At 49.0% G+C, this 22,225-nt stretch overlaps 2 protein-coding genes across 2 annotated transcripts in view; one reads left to right on the forward strand and one right to left on the reverse strand.

The window, feature by feature from the left end:
- The window catches only part of URB1 (URB1 ribosome biogenesis homolog), a 78,215-nt gene extending 74,494 nt beyond the window's left edge, over nucleotides 1–3,721 (forward strand). The window contains 3 exon segments of the mRNA XM_070367162.1: nucleotides 544–785; nucleotides 1,191–1,763; nucleotides 2,956–3,721. Of these exon segments, the coding sequence (XP_070223263.1) occupies nucleotides 544–785; nucleotides 1,191–1,763; nucleotides 2,956–3,137 (997 nt within the window). The 3' untranslated portion in view covers nucleotides 3,138–3,721.
- A 2,172-nt stretch (nucleotides 3,722–5,893) lies between these two features.
- MRAP (melanocortin 2 receptor accessory protein) lies at nucleotides 5,894–21,111 on the reverse strand. The gene is made up of 3 exons (XM_005893363.3): nucleotides 20,586–21,111; nucleotides 9,861–9,960; nucleotides 5,894–7,122 (listed from the first exon to the last, which is right to left on the reverse strand). Exons 1-3 carry the CDS (start codon nucleotides 20,689–20,691, stop codon nucleotides 6,915–6,917), a joined length of 414 nt encoding a protein of 137 aa, XP_005893425.1. The 5' UTR covers nucleotides 20,692–21,111; the 3' UTR covers nucleotides 5,894–6,914.
- Nucleotides 21,112–22,225: the final 1,114 nt, after the last annotated feature.

Below are 22,225 nucleotides of genomic sequence, written 5' to 3' on the forward strand. Positions count from 1 at the left end.
GGGGTCACAAAGAATCGGACACGACCTTGCAACCAAACCACCACCAAAGACACATTGGTCTCTGAAAACTGGTTGTAATTCAGAATAACAACTGTATCAATAAATGTGAAAACGGTTAGAGCAGACAGTTTGGAATTTTAAATTCCTTAGAACTTGGAGGAATATATATCCTTCCACTGCCCTCCGTTAGGTTTGGCCATGAGTGTTGCTATCCCAGAGCTTTTCTTGGCCTTTAGTTCCTGAATTGGAGAGGATCCAGTGGTCCTGGAGTTGTTAGCAGGGCAGCTGGCACCCTGACCCTCTCCCAGTTTCCAGAGAACTTTCTGTGCCTCCAGGGTGGAGGTCGGACCCTGGTCCCCTGTCCTCCTCCCCTGGGGAGGTGCTGGGCTCCATGCCCTGGTCTGTTGGAAAGGGCTGCCCGAGCTGTGGGTGGGCCGTCGGCACCTCAAGTCTGTGGCTTGTCTGCTGCCCGGCCACCGAGGTCCTGGGCTGCAGGCAACAAGGCGGCCTCGCCCAGCCTGGGATTGTGGACTCCCCCCACAGGCCCACCTTGGCCTCCGCCCAGCTGACCGGCTTCTTCGGGGCACTTGACTCGGTCCTGAGGTACCGGGCCACCGTGCTGCAGGCCTTCAAGGACATGAACCGTCTGACCATGAACGCCACGGTGCTGTCCACCCGGGATGTCCTTGTGCTCCTGCACAAGTGGAGCCTCATCGAGAGAGACGTCCGGCTCCAGGAGGACCTGAGGGCCGCCACGGAAAAATGCCAAGTCCGGGAGCTGCTGAGTGAGTGTCCGCTGCGTGGTTCTGTCTCATCTCTCACTCCCCAGGCATGCTTGCTGCCCTCCCCACCCCCCCAGAGCAGCTGGCGTCTCCCCTCCACCTCTGAGCAGCATGTCCACAGCTGCCAAGGCTTAGAGACAGGGTCTGTGTGTCTTCATAGCACTCAAGGGAGATGGGGCCCCAGCTCCCGCTCCCCTGTGCTCAGCTGTTACAATAGCGGTGATGACGGTCACAGGGAAACACTGACCCTGCCCGAGCTCCAGGCTGGGTGCGTCCTATGGGAACCCAGCTCTGAGCTGTGCCCTCCCCTGCGTGGATGCCCCACCCTCTGCATCTCTGTGGGGACGGGGAAGGGGGGAACAGCAGTCTGATGCCTTTTCTCTTTTTCTCTGTGTGTGCGGGTAACAGAGATGCTCAAGGAGAAGAACAAGCCCAGCGCGCCAGCCCGAGCCAAAGGCATGCGGGCCCGGAAGCCGAGACCTGGCGAGGCGGAGGAGGCGGCCGACCCCGAGCTGCCGGCGTCCGCCCTGGAGGCGTGCAGCGGCCTCCTGAGGTCCATCCTGACCCACTGGGCACCCGAGTTCCCCAGCGCCGACCCGGAGCGCGAAGACCCGGGCCCCGTGGGTGCCGTCGCCTCCCTGGTAGCCGGCTGGGTGCTGCGCTCCGCAGCCAGGAGTACCCTTGGCCGGGCGGACGCGGCGGGCCTCCTGGGCTGGCTCAAGAGCCACGTCCTGCCACAGCCGGCGGTGGTGGCTGAGCTTCTCCGCGATGGCACCGTGACGAGCAGCCTGTTCCGCCTGTACAGCCGGTTCTGCGGTGCTGCGGAGCCGGCGGGGTCAGAGGACCGCTTGGCCGGCCTCTTCAACGCCGTCCTGCTGCGCCTGGTGGCGGCCCAGGGCACCGCGGGGATCCCCCTCCAGCCGGTGCTCGAGACTGTCCACCTCTCCTCCCTGGACGCCGAGGAGGATGCGGACACACGAGGTAACGTGGGGGGCTGGGCTCGGAGACTGCAGACTGCGCGGGGTGGGCCTGGGGCCGAGAGCACTTCCCATTCTCACAGCCTGCGGGTGCTGTCAGTGAAGCCTTGTGGGGAGGACGGCCCTCAGCCCGGGTCTGTAGAGCACAGAGAGTCAGCCTTCTGGGTCCTGAGTGTGTGTGTGTGTGTGTGTGTGTGTGTGTGTGTGTGGGGGGGCGGGAGGCCCCACCTCTGCCTTCAGGTGAGACCTTGATCGAAGGGGAAACAGTGGAGAGGAACGCCCTCCGGGCAGCCTTGTGTACCCCTGGGGACGCTGCGTGGCTTTCTAACTTCCTACTGTTATCTCACACAGAGAATTAGGTTGCACCTCGTGGTCACAAGCACACACACTTGCACATACAGGCACCCAAGTCATAGTTCATATGCGCGGCATTTAGTGGGTGCTTGATAAAGGTGTGGGGGCTTCCCCAGTGGTGTTAGCAGTGAAGAACCTGCCTGCCAGTGCAGGAGACGTGAGAGATGCAGGTTCGATCCCTGAGTGGGGAACATCCCCCGGAGGTGGGCAGGGCAACCCCCCCCAGCATTCTCGCCTGGGGAATCCCCACAGACAGAGGAGCCCAGGAGGTGACAGTCCATGGGGTTGCAGAGTCAGACACGACTGAGCGACCTAGCACACGATACAGGTGTGCCTGTGTGGATGAGGCACCGGCAAAGACCGTAAGAGGATAGCAGGGAGGCTGTGGGCATGTGCAGGGGGCTCCTCCGCTGTCAGGAGGGTTGGCCCTTCAGGGAGGGCTGGAGGGGGCCGGAGACTGGGCGGGGCCACAGCCCGGCAGGTGAGCTCACCTGGTCGCAGGGAGCCCTGCTGTCTCCCCTGGCCTGCAAACCTTCTTGTCTGTGCCTGTGGCCCAAAGGCCACCCCTGCCAAACTTCAGTTGTGGTTCTTGGCCTGGGTGGGTCAGCACCAAGGAAGAGGCTTACATTCAACACACAGTCATCACGTGAGAAAAGAGAGGTTTTAAAACGAACAGGAAAGATGAACCCAGCGGTTGAGTACAGGCAGGACTAACGTATCCACACGCTCACCGCAGGTTGCCACCTGGGGCCGAGCGAGCCCCGGGTCACCGTGCGTGGGGTGGGCGGCTCCTTCCCAGCTGACCGGCTTGCGTCCTAACGGTCTCGTTGTCCCTTCCTCAGCCGCCGCCGCGTTCCTGGTATCTCTGTACATTAAGGACATCTGGCTGGGGGCCCAGCGGCCAGACACCCTCCTGAGCCACGTCCGGATGGTCCTCGACACCGCGGAGGACTCGGGAGGGGGCAACGAGGAGGCCATTGTCCGGCTCTGTAGGGACATCGCGGCCACGGTCCCTGACATCTGACTCCTGCGGCTGGCACCTCCGGCTCCAGGTTTCAGGAGTCGGGTTGAGTCGGGGGTTTCCATGGAAAGCCTGTGAGACGCAGGCTGTGCGTGTTGACCTGCTGTTCTGACGGGAAATGTTGGCTTCTCTAGGTGACTGATACAAAAGAAGCTCAAGGGACCGTGTATGCAGAGAGGTCAGGGTTACAGTGGGCCTGGGTGGCCCTGGGCCCACGAGCCCTGGTCAGGGAAGACCCTTCCTCTGAGGTGCTTGTTGTTCCTCAGAGAAATACCTCAAACTGAGGTAACGCTAAAGTTGAAATGTCTAAAAGTATACGAGACACAGTTGCATGAAGAGAGATGTTTCAAGTTTCCTCTTCATAAGAAGTCACAGCAAAGCTCTGTGTAACTTTTTGAATAAATAAACCTTTCCAGTATTGTGTTAAAGGTATTTTACTAAATAAAAGGATGTTGTACTAAATTCTTAAAGTATAAAACTATTTTGTCTTCTGCTTGGAAAAGACTGCTTTATATTTTTAAAAATTCCATTTGAAAGCAAGGACTTTGAATTTTATAACTTGTTAATAAATGTCTATTTTTGTTAGATTTGGTGTTTCGTTTTTATTGACTGAAGCACAGACTATTTTTGTTCTACAGAAACCTGTATTTTAGAAGTCAGGATTTGACTTTTAAGATTCCTGTATAAATTGATATTGTAGCTGACAAACATTGAATATGAAATTTCATGAATTTCATGCCAGGTAAAACTCGGTGCTGTTCATTTGAAGCTCTGCACGTACCATTGTGCCACGTCGGCACACAGCATTCCCGGTCTGTCACTGGGGAGGTGGCTGTTTATTTACGCTAACGGCATTTATCACCTGGAGAAGGTCATGGCAACGCACTCCAGTATTCTTGCCTGGAGAATCACCACGGACAGAGGAGCCCGGTGGGCTACAGTCTATGGGGTGCACAGTCGGACACAACTGAGCAACTAACCACATGACGTTTATAGCCCTGGGAATGGCTTGGTTCCAGCTTAAGCCTTTATACCTTTGTTTCCCTCCAGTGTTGTTTAGACTCTTTGGTGTTTTTTTTTAATATATAATGACTTAAGGTTCTTACCTAACAGAAGCAGCCAATATTAAGAAGAGGTGGCAAGAATACACAGAAGAACTGTACAAAAAAGATCTTCACAACCCAGATAATCATGATGGTGTGATCACTCACCTAGAGCCAGACATCCTGGAATGTGAAGTCAAGTGGGCCTTAGCATCACTACAAACAAAGCTAATGGAGGTGATGGAATCCCAGTTGAGCTATTTCAAATCCTGAAAGATAATGCTGTGAAAGTTGCTGCACTCAATATGCCAGCAAATTTGGAAAACTCAGCAGTGGCCACGGGACTGGAAAAGGTCAATTTTCATTCCAAACCCAAAGAAAGGCAATGCCAAAGAATGCTCAAACTACCACACAATTGCACTCATCTCACATGCTAGTAAAGTAATTCTCAAAATTCTCCAAGCCAAGCTTCAGCAGTACGTGAACCATGAACTTCCAGATATTCAAGCTGGTTTTAGGAAAGGCAGAGGAACCAGAGATCAAATTGCCAACATCCGCTGGATCATCAAAAAAGCAAGAGAGTTCCAGAAAAACATCTATTTCTGCTTTATTGACTATGCCAAAGCCTTTGACTGTGTGGATCACAATAAACTGTGGAAAATTTTGAAAGGGGGGAACACCAGACCACCTGACCTGCCTCTTGACAAACCTGTATGCAGGTCAGGAAGCAACAGTTAGAACTGGACATGGAACAACAGACTGGTTCCAAATAGGAAAAGGAGTTCATCAAGGCTGTATATTGTTACCCTGCTCATTTAACTTATATGCAGAGTACATCATGAGAAATGCTGGGCTGGAGGAAGCACAAGCTGGAATCAAGATTGCCAGGAGAAATATCAATAACCTCGGATATGCAGATGACACCACCCTTATGGCAGAAGGTGAAGAAGAACTAAAGAGCCTCTTGATGAAAGTGAAAGAGCAGAGTGAAAAAGTTGGCTTAAAACTCAACATTCAGAAAAACTAAGATCATGGCATCCGATCCCATCACTTCATGGGAAATCGATGGGGAAACAGTGGAAACAGTGGCTGACTTTATTTTTCTTGCCTCCAAAATCACTGTAGATGGTGACTGCAGCCATGAAATTAGAAGACATTTACTCCTTGGAAGGAAAGTTATGACCAACCTAGACAGCATATTGAAAAGCAGAGAGACATTACTTTGTCAACAAAGGTCTGTCTAGTCAAGGCTATGGTTTTTCAAGTGGTCATGTATGGATGTGAGATTTGGACTATAAAGAAAAAGCTGAGCGCCGAAGAATTGATACTTTTGAACTGTGGTATTGGAGAAGACTCTTGACAATCCCTTGAACAGCAAGGAGATCCAACCAGTCCATCCTAAAGGAAGTCAGTCCTGGGTGTTCATTGGAAGGACTAATGTTGAAGCTGAAACTCCAATACTTTGGCCACCTGATGGGAAGAGCTGACTCATTGGGAAAGACCCTGATGCTGGGAGGGATTGAGGGCAGGAGGAGAAGGGGACGACAGAGGATGAGATGGTTGGATGGCATCACCGACTCAATGGACATGGGTTTGGCTGGACTCCAGGAGTTGGTGATGGACAGGGAGGCCTGGTGTGCTTCTGTTCATGGGGTCGCAAAGAGTCAGACACGACTGAGCAACTGAACTGACTGACTGACTGAAGGTTCTTACCGAGACAGGAGTAATGCTCTGTGCATTTATCCCCTTCCTACAAGTTGGGCTGATCATCTAGAAGGCAAGGAGTGTTCACTTCTCCTGTTCCTTCCCCTACAAAATGCCCACAGTGGTGTTCTTAGGATATTCTGAAGCCAGAACGCTATGTTTAGATTCAAGTTGGAAAGGCCATGTGGTCCTTTCTCCCTCTGTGTATCTCTGGAGCCCATCATTGTCCCTTCCCCCATCTTCCCTTCTAACCCACTGCCCCTGGGTCTGGCTGGCCAAGCCTGGCCCTAACCTGGCAGAAATATTTTTTAGTCACATGAGATGGGGTGGGGTGAGGTTTGTGGGCTTCATGGTGTGATGCTGGCTCCAGACAATTTGCCCGGAGGAAGCTCAGGCCCTAGAGAACTAGGTCCTTCGGGGGTCTCAGGTCACATGAAGTTACACCCAGCACGGGACCCTCCTGCCAGTTGGGCTCAGGCCCTGCCTGCTGGACCCGGCTGCATGGAGGTGTGGCTTGGGTCCCTTGACCACAGTCAGCGAGCCTGGCTGGGCAGGCGCTGTGGAGGGGTGGAGGGGAACCTGGCAGGCCCTTCACGGGTGCCCTAAAAAAGGTACAGATCAGCCATGTGAACTGAGAGTCATTTATAAAAAGAATATTGCAGAAGTAGTAGCTGAAACTAAAAGGTGACATAGTAAAGATTAGTAAATATATTTTCATCTTCATTCATATGTATTTTATTTTTCTGTCCTCAATGCAAGCATAAGCAGTGAGTGCACTAAATAAAAATGAGCAGTATTTGTGCCTATTTCCCTCGGTTGGCTGGGCCTGGCTGCCAGCCCAGGATAAATGCATACACATGCCCTCTGGTGGAGTCATTCTTGACCCACTTGCCCATCTTGCTACGTAAACAGGCTTTCAGAGGGCACCTGGGTTTGGGGTGTTGGTGCTCCCATCGAGAGGTTCTGTCTGCAGGGGAGGCTCACTGGGCGTGTTGCTGACGTCAGCTGGTGCCCTGTGGGTCCCCACCAAGGGCTAGTTCCCAGAGGAGAGCAGGATGGTCCCTGGGGCGCTGAGGTTGAGGGGCTCTCTCGTTGTAGCCGCTGGACAGCCGGGATGCTCCGGCGTCTGGTTCCTCGACTGAGCTCGGTGGGGCCCTGGGGTGCTGGGTTGCCTCCAGATGCAGAGCGGGAGGTTGAGGCCAAGATTCCAGGAACATGTTGGGGGCTGCTGAGTGGCGTTCCTGTGGACAGAGCAGATAGGAGAAGACGTCCAAGCCGCCAAAGGAAGGGTCCTTCCTGGGGACTTCCTGCCTGGCCAAAGCCTAAGGAGGAGGTTCTCCCCAGGCCAGAGCCCCTCTGCCAGGGGAGCAGGCCCGGGGGTGGGGTGGGGGTCAGCTTGGCTCACCGAGGTTACGTCAGTGGAGAAATAGAAGAGAGAAGTGCTCAATGGTAACCTTGACCTTGGGACTTTCCCTCCGACCTGGTGTGTCCATTCACAGCTGGGAGGCAGGGAGATGGAGGGGGATCTGGTCGATCTTCCGTCCACCCATGTGGTTTAGTGCAGCTCGTCTTGTGTCTCAGCCAGAGACACGTTCTCCCTGGATGGACCCTCCTGCCCTTGAGGTGCCGTGGCAGTGGGCAGTCCGCCTGCCTTCGGTTCCATCAGTGAAATGGGATGACAGTAACAACTGCCTCGTGGCATCAGGGTGAGAGGAGACCATGAATTGATAGGTGTCTAAGCTAGAGAACTGGGCCACACGTGGTTACAACTGTAACGTGAATAAAGAGGGTCAGGAAGGGACGCACAGGGAAGCACTGCCACCTTCCAGAGGGCCTCAGACGACACTAGCATGATCTTTTTTGTTAAATAGTTTTTGTTTTGTTTCAGCATGGGAAGAATGCCTCTTTGGGAAGCAACTCACTATTCTCTTTCTCAAATCTAACTTAGGACCCCTTGGCCCTCCCCGAGTGAAGGAGGAAACAGAACAGGCTCTATCTTGAAAGCAGGACTCCCATCGTGGGCCTGACTGTGGACTTTGAGCTATATGCTCAGTATCTATGGGAAACCAGGCCCCTGGAAGGAAGAGCCCCAGGGCTCTCCATCGCCTAAAAGAATACCCTAATTATCTGTGTAACTGAATAGAATCATACATTCTATTATGCTTATTGGGGTATGACCACAGGCCTATTGATAATTGTCCACTGTTAACTACCTAGGCTTAAGGCATATGAATCACAGGTTAACTTTGATTGTATCTTTCTTTTCCTTTGTTCAGTCTAGTTTCAGGGAATTTGGGGAAGTGGGTTTGGGCACGTACACTTAAGGTATATAAAGTTTTCACAAAAACTGACCGGGCTCCTTGGCTAAGGGGAGACTCTGCCTTGGGCCCGCGGGTATAATAAACTGCACTCCACTATCTGCATTGTCCTTCTGAGTGAGTTTTTTTCTGGGAATGCATGGCTACAACAGGGAGCATTCCTTGTCTGTCACGAAGTCCCTGGAGAGTGTTTTGTTTAGCAAGCCACGTGGCCGGTCAGGGGTGGGGAGCGGGGAACAGTAGCTCAGGAGATGGGAGAGACCCCCACGTGCCCACTGGACCTTGCAACCTTCTGCTGGGACAGGAGCTGGCGGTCCTTAGCACAGGGCTGGCTCCAGGTCACCTCAGAAGAGTAGAAGACAGAGGCAATTTCTTCGGCTGGTTTGTCAAGATGTCTCTTGAGGGTGAGGACCTGCTTAGCTTCAGTGTAAGCTCTGAAAGCTGAAGGACTAGGTCTCCTCGCTGCTCCAGACCTGGTCCCCACCTCCCACGCCTCCCACTTGCGACCGAGGGGCCCTGAAAGACCTGGTGGGTGAGACACTGTGGCTGGGCGGGTGGCGGAGGGGCTAGAAGAAATAGAGCCCCCCCCACCCCCACCGAGGCAAGCCTATGCATCTTCAGAGCCTCAGGAGTCTGGCCGTGAGCCCCCACCCCACCCCCAGGCACAGGGGCTGCCCTCTGGTTCCCTCAGAGGCTTGGAGACTCCTCTTCCCTTCCTCTCAGAACAGCTCTGCTCACCTGTCCCTGCCCCCAGCTTCCTGTGCCGACTCCTGGTTCCCACTCCCCACGACTTGGTCCAGAATAGGGGCCCAGCCCTCTGCCCCCACCCCCGCCCCCCAGGTCTTCCTCTGGACACGCCAGTGCCTCCTGAGCCCAGCTATTGTCCTGCCAGGCCACACATTTCCAAGGGCAATGGCTAGCCCTCAGTCACCCTCTCTGGGTTAGTTGCCCATCCCTGGTCCCATCAGCTATGGCAGGGAGACCGGTGGTATAGAGCCCCTTGGAAGCATCATTCTTAGGACAGCGGTGGCTGTCTTGGGTGGATTAAGCCAGAGGAAAATTGAGTGTGGGAGGCCAACTGCATGAACACAGGAGAGTGAACGTCTAATGAGCTCAGCTCTAATTACTGCTTGGAACGCGTGGGTTGCCTCCAGTTGAACCACAGAGGTACACAGTAGGCATCTGACAACAGAAGGTGGCCGTAGATGAGGGTCTTCGCTTTCCTGGTGAACTGGTGACCTGATTGGCACAGGGTCACCTTGGCTTCATTATCTGCAGCAGCTTAATGGAGGTATGTTCTATACATAACGAAGCTAAAATGTAAAATCCAGCCATCTTTAGTATGTTCCCTGAGCAGTGAGACCATTACCACGATCGTTGAAAGAAACCCCCTACCCCTGAGCAGTCACCTTCCTTTGCTTCTCCCCAGCCCTGGGCAACCACTAAATCTTCTGTCTATGAGTTTGTCTCTTCTGCCACATTTCACATCAACGGAGTCACACAGTGTGTGGCCTTTCGTGTCTGGCTTCCTTCACGTAGCACAATGTTTCTGAGGTTCATCCAGGTAGCACGAATCAAAAGGCTTTATTCCTTTTCATGGCCAAAGGTATTCTGCCTTGGACATAGTGGCCCCCTGTTTAGCCACACACCCCCGTCCTTACCTTGTCTGTGGAGAGCCTGACCAGGACATGTAGAGAAGGATGAGGAAGAGAAAAACCACGAAAGCTGCCAGGCTCACCCAGAAGGCGATGACGATCGAATCTGTGGGTGGGGACATACACGTCGACGTCAGTGTGAGCTCACGTGCCCCACGGTCCCCGCGTGCTGCGGAACTGGGGCTCTGGGAGAGACCCTTCTCAGTAAGTGGCCAGTGAGAAGATTTTCCCGTCAATAACCACCTTGAGGGACTTCCCTGGTGGTCTAGTGGTTAAGAATCTGCATTCCAGTGCACCGTGTACATCCCTGTGTGCTGAGTCGCTTCGGTCGTGTCTGACTCTGTGTGACCCCATAGACTGTGCCCTTCTGGCTCCTCTGTCTGTGGGGATTCTCCAGGCAAGGATGCTGGAGTGGGGTGCCATGCCCTCCTCCAGGGGATCTTCCCAACCCAGAGATCGAACCTGTTTCATAGGTCTCCTGCCTTGGCGGGCAGTTCTTTACCACTAGCCACACCCAATGCAGGGTATATGGGTACAATCCCTGGGCAGGGAACTAAGATCCCACGTGCCACAGGGCAGCCAAGCCTGCTCCAGAAGTAGAGAGCGTTGCGCCACAGCGAAGACCCAGCACAGCCAAAATAATAATAACAATTAAATAATACTGATAACCTTGGGAAAGAAAGAGGCAGCAGGGACTTGGCTTTTTTCCCAGAGAGACTAGTCACTGGGTCAGTTTAGGGTGATGACTGAGGGGAAAACAGTAAATGAAACTGGGTTCCCACGCCACCACCACCCCCCCCGACCCCGGACTTGATTTTTTTGGCTGCTTTTGTTGCTCAGAGTGGGTTTTCCCCTCTTCCTTCCTCCCAGGAAGGAGAAGAAAGTGCTGTAAGCAATTTCATGTGGCATGACAGCCTCCTCTCTCCTGTGAGGACTGCAGCCCCTACCAAGAGCCTTCTGCGATCAGCTCAGTTGTGGACCGCTTCAAAGACCCCAAGATCAGAGACTTAGAAAAATGATATGCACCAGAAAATGCTCCTAACCTGCTCCGGGGAGGGCCAGGCTGTGGAGATGTCACCCAAGGCTGCCCGGCCAGGCTGCGGGAGGTGAAAAGACATGGTCCCTCTCTTTTTGGGGCACAGGGCCAGCTGGGGAGCTGTGGCGGGAGGAAAAAGCACCATTGCAGCCACCACTCTGGCTGTATCAGTGGCTGGAGGTGAAAACACGCAGGAAAATCAGGAAAGATGCTCAGCCTCTTCGGGGCCCTGGTAGAACCTGGTGGAACCTGGCCGTTTGGAGGTACCTTTATCCAGGGCTCTGGGTCAAAACATTCAGCAAGTTGCTAGGGAACTGTAGGAATGTGTTTGTTTCTCTTGTTTGTTTCTATGGCTCTGGGCACAGAGTTATTGTTTTAGTAGCTAAGTCGCGTCCAACTCTGTGTGACCCCATGGACTGTAACCCACCAGGATCCTCTGTCCATGGGCCTTCTCCAGAGGATCTTCCTGACCCAGGGATCAAGCCCACATCTGCATTGTGGGCAGATTCTTTACCACTGAGCCACCAGGGAAGCATACTGGGTTCATAATTAGTGTCTGCAAGTATCTTATCCCAGACACACTCTTGCCCCCAGGACAAGATGCCCCAGACTGAGATATGCTAGGCACCTACGTGTATGACCCAAGAAAGCCACTGAAGGACGGTAATCAACAGGCATGTAGTAAGCGCTTATGCAAGTCAGGCTTTGCTGGGGGCTGTTAAGGATCCCAAGGAGGCCAACCTTGCCCACCAGAAATCGCTGACCCCCTTTAGGGTTCTGCATCTGTCCACCAGCATCCTCCTCGACACTCCTGCTACAACCACCAGCACTAGTCCTGCCCTGCCTCCTGTTCAAACAAACAAGATTTCCGTGATGTATTCAGGTTAAAAAGTGCTAATAAATAGATAAATAAATGAACAAATAACTAACTGAATGGATAAATGATTAGAGATGTATGGGGTAAATAGTTGTCATTGAGTAAAATTGTTGCCTCTGCCTCTATGACCCAAGACAGCTAGAGGGAGAAACTAAAATCTTATGAGTTGATTTTAAATCCTAAAAGTGTCAAAAACAGGTAACAAGGAAAAGATGCGGTATTGGCAAAAGGCCTCATGGACTCCACCACCTTGAAATGTATCAGCAAGTTGGCACTCACACTGCAGGGAGGCAAGGACAGCAGAGCCCCTCAGGCTGACTCACACCCTCTCTGCTTTCTGTCCCTGATCTGAGAAATGGCTGGCCTGCCCTGCAGCATCACACTGTTAAAGGGGATGTACGGGCTCCTGGGAAACAGGAAATGAGGTTGCTGCTGTCTGTACTAAGCTTTTTTTTTTAATTTTTAAACATCCACGATCTGGGATAAGAAATCTACAAAATGAGCCTGGAACATCTTGTCTTCCAGAAAGCAAAAAAGCTATAAAAACCCAAACAAAGCAAGCTCCTAACATAGCCAAATGTGTTAGTTTCAGGTGTACAGCAAAGTGAGTCATCGCGCTCTCTCTCTCTCTCTCTCTATATATATATACACTTATATACATACATACATATACACATGGCTTCCCTGGTGGCTCAGCTGGTGAAGAATCCGCCTGCAATGCAGGAGACCTGGGTTCAGTCCCTGGGTTGGGAAGATCTCCTGGAAAAGGGAACGGCTATACACTCTAGTATTCTTGTCTGGAGAATTCCAAGGACAGAGGAGCCTGGCGGGCTACAGTCCATGGTGTCGCAAAGAGTCAGACACGATATACACTGTTTCTTAAATTCTTTTCCTATATAGGCCATTACAGAGTATTGAGTAGATTTCCTTGTGCTGTATACAGTAGGTCTTTATTAGTTTTCCATTTTATGTATAGTAGTGTGTATATGTCAATCAAAAGAAGCCTCTGACTTTCGAAGTGTTCCTTGCCTGTTCACTGTGTATTATTCCCCAGAACCTGCTTTAATTCAACTCTGTCCTAAAGAGTCACAATTTATTGTCTAACCCTCAGAGTATAAGAGTATATATGTTCTCAGAAAATTTGGTTTGGGAGTTCTAATGTTTAAGGAAGTTTCAGATTTCTGCAGACACTAATGCTCTTCTTCTTTCATTAAGGAAAAAAAAAAAAAAAAACAATGCAGGATTTGAGATCTTTGGTACCTAGATAAGTTCCATCAGAGCCTCAAAGAAAACATCATCAGAAACTGAGCAGTTGAGACGCCCTTTCCCCTTTCCCAGGCTCACTCTGTCTGTCCTAGCCCTTGGTCATTATCTCCAGATGCTGAGCAGGAAATGAGATGATACCTCTTCCAGAACACAGAGTCTTCCGAGAAGTGAAATTTTAATTTTGTCAGACCAAAAGAGCGAACAGCAGACACCAGCCGTTTCCTGCACGGTGTTCTCTTTCATCATGTGCTTTTGAAAAAGGCAGCCAAGAAAATAGGGTTTTTCCCTCTTCCTCCTGAAGGGTCAGCCTAAGTGCTTGGAAAGAACATTTTGTTACAAGGACAAGAGCTGTCATTCTCCAGGGTGGGAACAGTTTAAACAACCGTTGAGTTTGTCTTTACAACAAGGAGCACCAGACTGGCTTGACAATGAAACTGGTTCAGTCATGGAAAACTCCTCTTCCCTTCCCTCTTCTCTAGAGTCCCAGGAGAAAGTTAACAGCAAGATTTTTCCCTTCCTGGGGGATAAAAATGGGGTTAAGAGCCTAGACCCTGGAGGAGGTCAATTTTGAGTTCAAATTCTGACTTGACTATTTCCAAGCTTTGTGATCTCAAGCCATCTGAGATTTTTACATCTCTAAATCTGTTTCCTCATCAGTTAAATGGGGATAATAGCGTGTGTTATATAGGCTGTTATGCAAATTAAATAACATGCATATGTAATGCCCATGGCAGGATTTCCTCATTTAATGGTTGTGAAATGATCTGTACACAGAATTAAAATCATTATTTCTGTTAAGACTGTTTTGTGGCAAGTGATGTCGCTGCTTCCTTCAAGCTCCCTAAAACGTAAGCTATGAGTAAAGGTAATTGTTCTTGTCAATCCTTCACCTGCTTCCATAGTAATAGAACTCCTCCTGTAGCTAGGCACATGGCTGCCTGAGATAAAGACTATATTTCCCAGCCTCCCTTTCAGTTAGTATGGTCATGTGACAAGGTTCTGGCCAATGAGATGTGAATGGAGCATTTGCAAGCCGGCTTCTAGGAATCCTGCGGAGATGGCTAGATTTCTAACACATGCATCCCTTTGTATCCCCTTACTCCGTTTTGCTGCCCAGAACATGGATGTGATGGCTATAGCCAGGATTGGAACATGATGGTGAGGACACATCCCAGGGATGGCAGAGGTGTGAGCTGAAACAAAGCCAGTCCTTGAAGACTTCATGGAGCTGACCTACCACCCTGCCCTGAAAACTTTTACATGAGAGAGAAATCAGTCTGTTTTATCTGGTATTCCATTAATGTAACCAATTTTCTCCACTGAATCTGGACAAAAATCAATAAATGACTTCTTAAATGAACATACCAAAACTGACAATTCCAAATAAATGCTGACTTTCAAAATAATCATCCTCTCTCTACTGTGGTGGTGGTGGTGGTTTGGTTGCTAAGTCGTGTCAGACTCTTCAGACACCGCGGACTAGAGCCTGCCGGGCTCCTCTGTCCATGGAATTCTCCAGGCAAGAATACTGGAGTGGGTTGCCATTTCCTTCTCCAGGGGATCTTCTTGACCCAGGAATTGAACTCAGGTCTCCTGCATGGCAGGCAGATTCTTTACCGACTGAGCTCCGAGGGAAGCCCTCTCTACTGTAGAGTTAGGTAAATTTTCTAAAATACCTATATTGATCAAACATTTATAAATTATACTTTTGGAATTACCTTCAAGGATACACACACACACACACACACACACACCAATCTTGCCACTTTATGAGATCATATCCTTTTTTTTTTCTTGAGATCATATCTTATTTTCAATACCCAAATGGTACCAATCACTTAATTTCATTCACCTGATTGGTTTATGGGTGATTCTAAACTGTTTCCCAGAAGCAAATCCACCTTCCAAAGAAATACATAATGTATCACTGTGGACATTTCATAGAATGTGTCAGGGCCACCAAAGTCAGTTCCAAAGAACGAGTACCAAGCAGGTTTTGAGGAATGACGGACTCATTCAAGTATGACAGCTCCACACGAGGCTAGCTTGATGGGAAATTTGTTCCAAGATCACATTCTCAATCTTTGTTTAAAAATCGCTTTCACTGCTTACATCGCACCCATGGAACTGACCATCTGCAGAAGGCTTAGACATCATAATAAAAGTTGTGGGACTTCCCTGGTGGTCCAGTGGTTAAGGATCCACCTTTCAATGCAAGGGATGTGCATTGGATCCCTGGTTGGGGAACTAAGACCCCACATACTTGCAGGACTACTAAGCCCACCGGAACTAGAGAGCCTGGGTGCTCTAGAGCCCGTGATCCTCAACAAGAGAAGCCCAGTTGCATGCTGCAACTAAGTGCCACAATGAAGACCCAGTACAACCAGAAAAAAAGAACAAGTTGTAACCTGACTGAAAGAGATGAATAGCATCATCGACTCAATGGACGTGAGTTTGAGCAAACTCTGGGAAATGGTGAAGGACAGGGAAACCTGGCATGCTGAAGTCCATGGGGTCGCAAAGAGTTGGACACGACTGAGTGACTGAACAGCCACAATAACTTGAACTTGATTGCTCTGACCAGGAGAGAAGATTTATAGAAATCAATCTTTACCCTAAAGTCTATTCACTGTGTTCAGAAGAAATTGGCTAGTGATTGTTCAGAAGAGATTGGTTAGTGATGTGTTTTTGTTCTTTTTCTCCCAGCTGTTGGAGAAGCAGATGAACAGACTGCCTTATTATTGAAGCTGCCAGAGGCAGTGCCTCAGCAGAAGTCAGTGTGGGCTATGACAAATTTTTTCTAACTGGTAATTAAAGGAAGAAGACATACTGACCTAAGAGGTAAATAATACCAGGTAAGGCCAGGCACTACCCAAGGGAAATCAGTCCGCCTCCACACTCCCTGCAAGGGAGCATTCAACCAGTATTTGGAGACTCACTGTATTAACATTATCTGTATTGTCACTGTAAGATGGGAATATGAGATTGTCTTTTTTTTCTCCAGAGCTTAGCCTCTGAAAAAGGAACAGAATCAAATGTGGAATCCGTTTGTTCAGGCAGGGTCTCAGGAGACAGATTTCTGTTTTCCAACTTTTTGACAGTATTAGGGAGATTCTTAACATTTCCATGAAACAGAAGCCATGTCTGAAAATCACAGGGGTGACAGTCTTTGTGAAGTCCCTGTAACAGAATCACACGCCAGATTTCAAGCCTTCCCTGAGGAAGGGCAACCCACAGCCTTCAACTCAGCGTTGAAGGCTCATAAAAATGTGTCTGCATCCCGAGATCTTTCCAATTATCCGTCCAACCATGATGGAATAAATTCCACCATCTGGGCATGAACACAAAAATCTTAAAATCCTTCCTGCTTGTTAGGTTAACACATGAACTTGGGTACTTTTTTCTTCTATTTTTGTCTTTTTCTCAACTTGACATAAGTCAAACCCAATCTGGCCTTCACCATGCCAACCCGCTGCCCCAGGGGACCTTCTAGTGAGGTGGTCTGAGGGAGAGCTTTGCCTCTCTGTCTCCCCCTAAAGCATTCCTGGCATCCTTCTGTCCTTCATGTGCACAGACCTGGGGCGTGACGGTTTGTGATTTGTTTGACTGGGATGGAGATCCAACCCAGAGAAACTGGCAAGGAGAGAAAGTTGCATTTGTCAGCAACGGAGGTCACCTGCCTTCTGTGGCTGACCTCTGTCCAAGCTCACCTGGACTCACACCTACCTTTCTCTACCTTCAAACCCAAGTAACAGAGTGAGAGGGTAACAGGCAGGAAGGCCAGGGGTCTCCAAAGGGAGGAAATAGCCTGCAAGTGTCAGACATTTTTATCTCTCTTAAGCGGCAGGAGGAAACAAACTAGCGATATTTTTTCCTTCTCTATACAAATTTAAAAGGAGGTTTCTCTTAAAATACTGTGTTGCCATAAGGACACCTGGTTTCGCCTGAAGTTAACTATTCTCAAACCTAGAGATAACCAAGGCCTTTTTCTTATGGAAATGTTTGTCTTAAGCTATGCTAATGTACTATGCATTTACCCCAGACTCTGTCTCCAAGTCGGTTCCGCCTCTTGGCTCAGAACCTACTTGACAAACCAGTATGTTATACTCAGATATTGTTCCCCTAATCTATGTAAATGAAGCTATTTGTATGGTGGTCTGCCCTTCTTCAAGATTCAAGTTAATCATTTTATGGCCCAGGTTGAACCATTTGGTGCCAAGATTATCCCAAAATGAATCTTATGGGTGGGGCCTCGTGCCATTCTGAGTTTTAAGACATTCCTTTCTTTCATTAACAGACTGCTAGTGACTATATACAGTCCATGGGGTCACTAAGAGTCGGACACGACTGAGCGACCTCACTTTCATTTTTCACTTTCATGCTTTGAAGAAGGAAATGGCAACCCACTCCAGTCTTCTTGCCTGGAGAATCCCAGGGACGGGGTGGGGGTGCCTGGTGGCCTGCCGTCTATGGGGTCGCACAGAGTCAGACGCGACTGAAGCGACATAGCAGCAGCAGCAGCAGCTCGTATTTCTTTTTTTTTCCTGTTGATGGATGGGTTGTGTGGACTTATGAAATAATAAGGTGGTTTCCATTTTAAGAGAAAAAGATAGTTTTCAAAAGTAGCTCCCCAAAATATAAGGAATAGTCACTGCAGTCTCTTTGTCATTCCTGGAATATACCAGGCACTCCTCTGCTTCAGAGCCTTGGCCCTTGGTGTTCCTAAAAGGTTCCTTCCCAAGACATCGTCAAGACTTAATCTCTCAGCTCTGCACAGGCCACAGGTGAGGCCTTCACCAGCCGCCTTCCACCCTTGGGTCCCCGCTCTCCTAGCCACCTTTCCCATTTGACTTTTCTTTGGAGCACATCTTGCCATCTGCCATATTTTTCTTGTTTATGGTGAACTGAAAAGACTGCCTCCAGTTTGTTGTTTTGCTTATTTTTGGCTGTGCCACACGGCATGCAGGATCTGAGTTCCCCAGGGAGTGAACCCCTGCCCCCTGCCCTGGAAGCACAAGGTCTGAGCCACTGGACCTCCAGGGAAGTCCTCTGCCTCCCATTTTTAACCCTTCTTGCACTAGAACCCATCTAATTCCCTCCTCCTGAATCTGGCCTGGGCTCACCAGCTTACTTACCCAAGACACAGAGCTAGTAAGTGGCAGAGTTAAGATGTGAATTACAGCCAACAGGCTTAGAGTCCATGTACCTAGACTCGACAGAGTCACTGGTCCATGGCTGGTCACCCAGGAAAAAACAACAAAAACTAGACAATTAACCTGTTCAAGGTGCAAACACCCCAGCGGGGGATGGAGTTTTGCCTAGCCCCAAATTTCTTTCCCAGAGACAATAGAAATAAAAATCAGGACATGAAGCCTGGGATATGTGAGACACAAACAGGAGTAAAGGAGCCCAGAAAAAGCACCTCTCTCTGTGGATGTCAAAGATTCCTGATACCTAGGACTTGGGTATAAAATGGTATTTGGCAGCCTTTGTGATAAATTTAGAATTAACTTTCTAAGACACTTTTGTGATACACTGTATCTTTCTAAGATACTTTTGAGACAAAATATTCTTTTAAGATGGATTTCCTTTTTTCTCAATAAATGAGACTTAAAACTTTTTTATTTGTTTGTTTGTTTATTTTTGGCCATACCACATGGCTTGTGGGATCTTATTATAACCCTGACCAGGAATTGAACCCTGGACCCTGGGCAGTGAAAGCACCCAGTTCCAACCACTAGACCACCAGGGAATTCCCTTAAAATGTATTTCTTAATAGAGTTTAATGTATTTGTTTGGAGTTCCAGTAAGCTGGGTAGGTTTCTTCAAATTGTAGATATCATGTTTTCTATACTCTGTATGCAGATATGAATGAGCTATTTAGCCAGTCCCCTAAGATGTATAACTTGAATACTTTCTATAAAAATACCAATTGATACTTACTTTTCATAGGAGGGACACAGAGCCTGGCCTCTCCCTGTGAGTGTCAAAAGTCCTCAATATCTAGGTTGTCCAGGGTGGGGACAGTGACTGGTCTCTCTGGCAAGATTCCTTACTGAAATAATTGTTATTGCGTTCGGGAATTTGAGGAAGAACTTATTTGACCTCATATCTAGTTCCCCAGGTTGTAAATGTCCGACTCTAGTTCAAAGTGCAAAAAAAAAAAAAAAAAGAACATCTCAAACCTCACACACAATTTAGAGAACACCAGCCATTTTCCCCAGAAATGTAAGTTACCTGTGGGTAATGGGCAGGGGCGAAGATTGAGATCGTGTGTTCTAAGCTCCTGAAGTTGCAAACAGCCCCCCAACACAAAGCAGCGGGGATCAACTTTGGAGCCCAGGTGATGAGTGAGGTGTCAGAAGCTGAGCCAGAATTTTATTTAATTTGTGCTCATTTTAAAAAGTCCTTCCTGAATGCACATCTGTATGTTGTCCAGGTCAGCATGGATCTTGAAGTTCTGAACTTTTGATAATATCTGTGAGTGGGCTTTTATTTCAAATCTGCCATTTTCTCCCTATTACTCTATGTCTTCCATATTGTGAGTTACATGTGAAGAAACTGCATTTTCATTTCATGGGTATATAGCTTGTATCAGAAAACACACCAAATCTATTGTCCCCCCAAAAGTTTTGCTACAGTGTCAGGAATACAGGAAGTCCTCAGCAAACATGAAACAGAAGTCCTTCACTTCTGGAAGGTGGATGTGACACAGGAAACAGAACACTTCCTGACCAGACATTCTATAGAACTTTCCCCAAGGACCCTGCCAGGGCTCTGCCTCCTTTTATTAAATAATACCAGTGATGTGAATTTCAGTTTTGAGCTGGTTTGTAACAGACTGTTTCTTTTCATATGGGAAGCATTGTGTTCTTTCTAAGGACGCATTTATTTTTGACAGACATTATGTGTAATTGTAGTGAAGTTCCTGAAACCTGAGGGACTTCAGGATAGGCAGAAAGGATGGGTTCCGGAACTTTGTTTTCGTTTTGTTTTTTATGCTTATTTCCTCATCTGACTTGTTATCTGGTCTGAGTAACTGGAATAATCAGAGAAGATTATTGAGAAACTACCGAGTTACTTCAGAGATAAAGACTGGGCAGATTAAGATGAAGAAAAAGCTGTTAACTTGTCTGGTGGTCCTTCCTGAGACCATGAAGATGAAGCTGGTTATTTTTAATAAGAATTAGTCACACATCTTAGAAGTGAACACAGTAGCTCTCTCCCACATCTACATGGAGACAACAGAAAACTCGAAATCTACAGTTTGAAGAAACTCATCTAGTTATTGGAGCCCTAGACAAACATAACTCTATCGAGAAATCTGTCTTACCAGTGTAGTCTGCCCCCAAAGTGGCTTAGTTTCTCAAGAGGCTAGTTTTCAACTTATTACAGAAGATAATAGATACACCCTCCATTCCCTTCTGTCTGTGAGTTCAGAGTCCCATTCTGGCTTTCTCGTGATATCCCGGGATTCATAAGTGAATGGAGAAAAGCCATTTGCGCCAACCCCCGGCCTCTGATCGGCCGGCTTCCCCAGTTCAGGACTCACGTTTATTGGCTCTCAGCTTCTTCTCATCCACGGGCATGAGGTCCAAGTAGTCCAGGTAGTATTCGTAGCTGTAGTACGGGGCAGAGATGTTGGTTCTGTTGGCCATGCCTGCGTTGCTGCCCGGTGGCCCTTCCGGAGCTGCTCCGAGCTCGCCCAGGAGATGGCCCCGCTGATTTGTGTAAAATCATCCAAGTATGTCTGTGGGTCTCTGAACTCAAGGCCTCCTCACTTATCAGAGCTGTGGGGCTGGGAGGAAGGTCGGGGGGTGTGCCTGACATCTTTAGAGTTCAAGTAGAGCAATCTATCCTGCCTGGCTTGATGCAGCTCCAAAACAAACAGAGTACGAGGCGGGAGCCTGAGGTCCCTGTGCAAGTGCTGGTTGGCCCTCAGCATCCAGACAAGAAAACAGATTCCCTCCAGGACCCTCGAAAGATAAGATGTGGACTAGGACTAGAAAGGGCAACCACTTTGGGCCCTAAATAATTAATTGAACCAAATCAAGAGCCTGGCATTGCCAGGCTTGACTTGCATTAAGGCAGCTCTTGGTACCGTTAAGCAACCAGCAAATCACTGGCCTAGATTTCTTATCTGAGGGTGGAACCTGAATGATGTCAGCCTTGAACTTGCAACCTCTGTCATGGACACATCACCACTTCATTAAACCCAAAGAACACCCTGCTCCAAGGGGGTGCACGTCCCAGCTTTCATGTGCGCTTCCAAGAACCAAGCAGTCAGCTGCCTCTGTTCAGACTGGGGAAACTGTTTTCCAGGTCAAGAACCCGCATGGATTGTGTTCTTGGGAAACAGGGCCCCAGGGTTCACCAGTCCTTGGCTGATGACAGACTCGACAAGGATTCATTTGGTCAGGGCCTGACTCCAAGTTGTACACTCACTTTTCTAAGAGCAGAGATACAAGCAAGAGGAGCATTCCAAGTACTGGAAATGAGCAGGACTAAATGTGATAAGCTCCCTAAAATTTAGCTTTTGAGAATTAGTGATGAAGTCAAAACACACACTGTCACGGGGACTTTCCCTCCAAGATCCTGACTTTCTAGTCTTCTTGACTCAAGTCTACAGTGCCAGAGGAAAGCTGGGCATTGATGGTGTAGGCAGTGAACCCAGATAAATTCAGGCCACCTACAAAGGTCCATGTGGTCAAAGCTATGGTTTTTCCAGTGGTCATGTATGGATGTGAGAGTTGGACTATAAAGAATGCTGAGCACCAAAGAATTGATGCTTTTGAACTGTGGTGTTGGAGAAGACTCTTGAGAGTCTCTTGGACTGCAAGGAGATCCAACCAGTCTGGTCTAGGAAATCAGTCCTGAATATTCATTGGAAGGACTGATGCTGAAGCTGAAACTCCAACACGTTGGCCACCTGATGGGAAGAACTGGCTCATTTGAAAAGACCCTGATGCTGGGAAAGATTGAGAGCAGGAGGAGAAGGGGACGACAGAGGATGAGATGGTTGGATGGCATCACCGACTCAATGGACATGAGTTTGAGTAAGCTCTGGGAGTTGGTGATAGACAGGGAGGCCTGGCATGCAACAGTCCATGGGGTCGCAGAGTCGGACACAACTGAGCGACTGAGCTGAACTGAACTGAATTAAAGGATAATTGCTTTACAATATTGTGATGG

Source organism: Bos mutus, chromosome 1 (genome assembly GCF_027580195.1).
Source record: "Bos mutus isolate GX-2022 chromosome 1, NWIPB_WYAK_1.1, whole genome shotgun sequence".
NCBI classification, from domain to species: domain Eukaryota; kingdom Metazoa; phylum Chordata; class Mammalia; order Artiodactyla; family Bovidae; genus Bos; species Bos mutus.

Bases quoted from the DNA above. Each gene is read 5' to 3' on its own strand.
- MRAP (XM_005893363.3), bottom strand. From the start codon at position 20,691: ATGGCCAACAGAACCAACATCTCTGCCCCGTACTACAGCTACGAATAC. The intron at 9,961-20,585 runs GTGAGTCCTGAA...CCCCACCCACAG, and splicing joins GAAGCTGAGAGCCAATAAAC to ATTCGATCGTCATCGCCTTC. The intron at 7,123-9,860 runs GTAAGGACGGGG...CTCTGTCCACAG, and splicing joins TCAGGCTCTCCACAGACAAG to GAACGCCACTCAGCAGCCCC.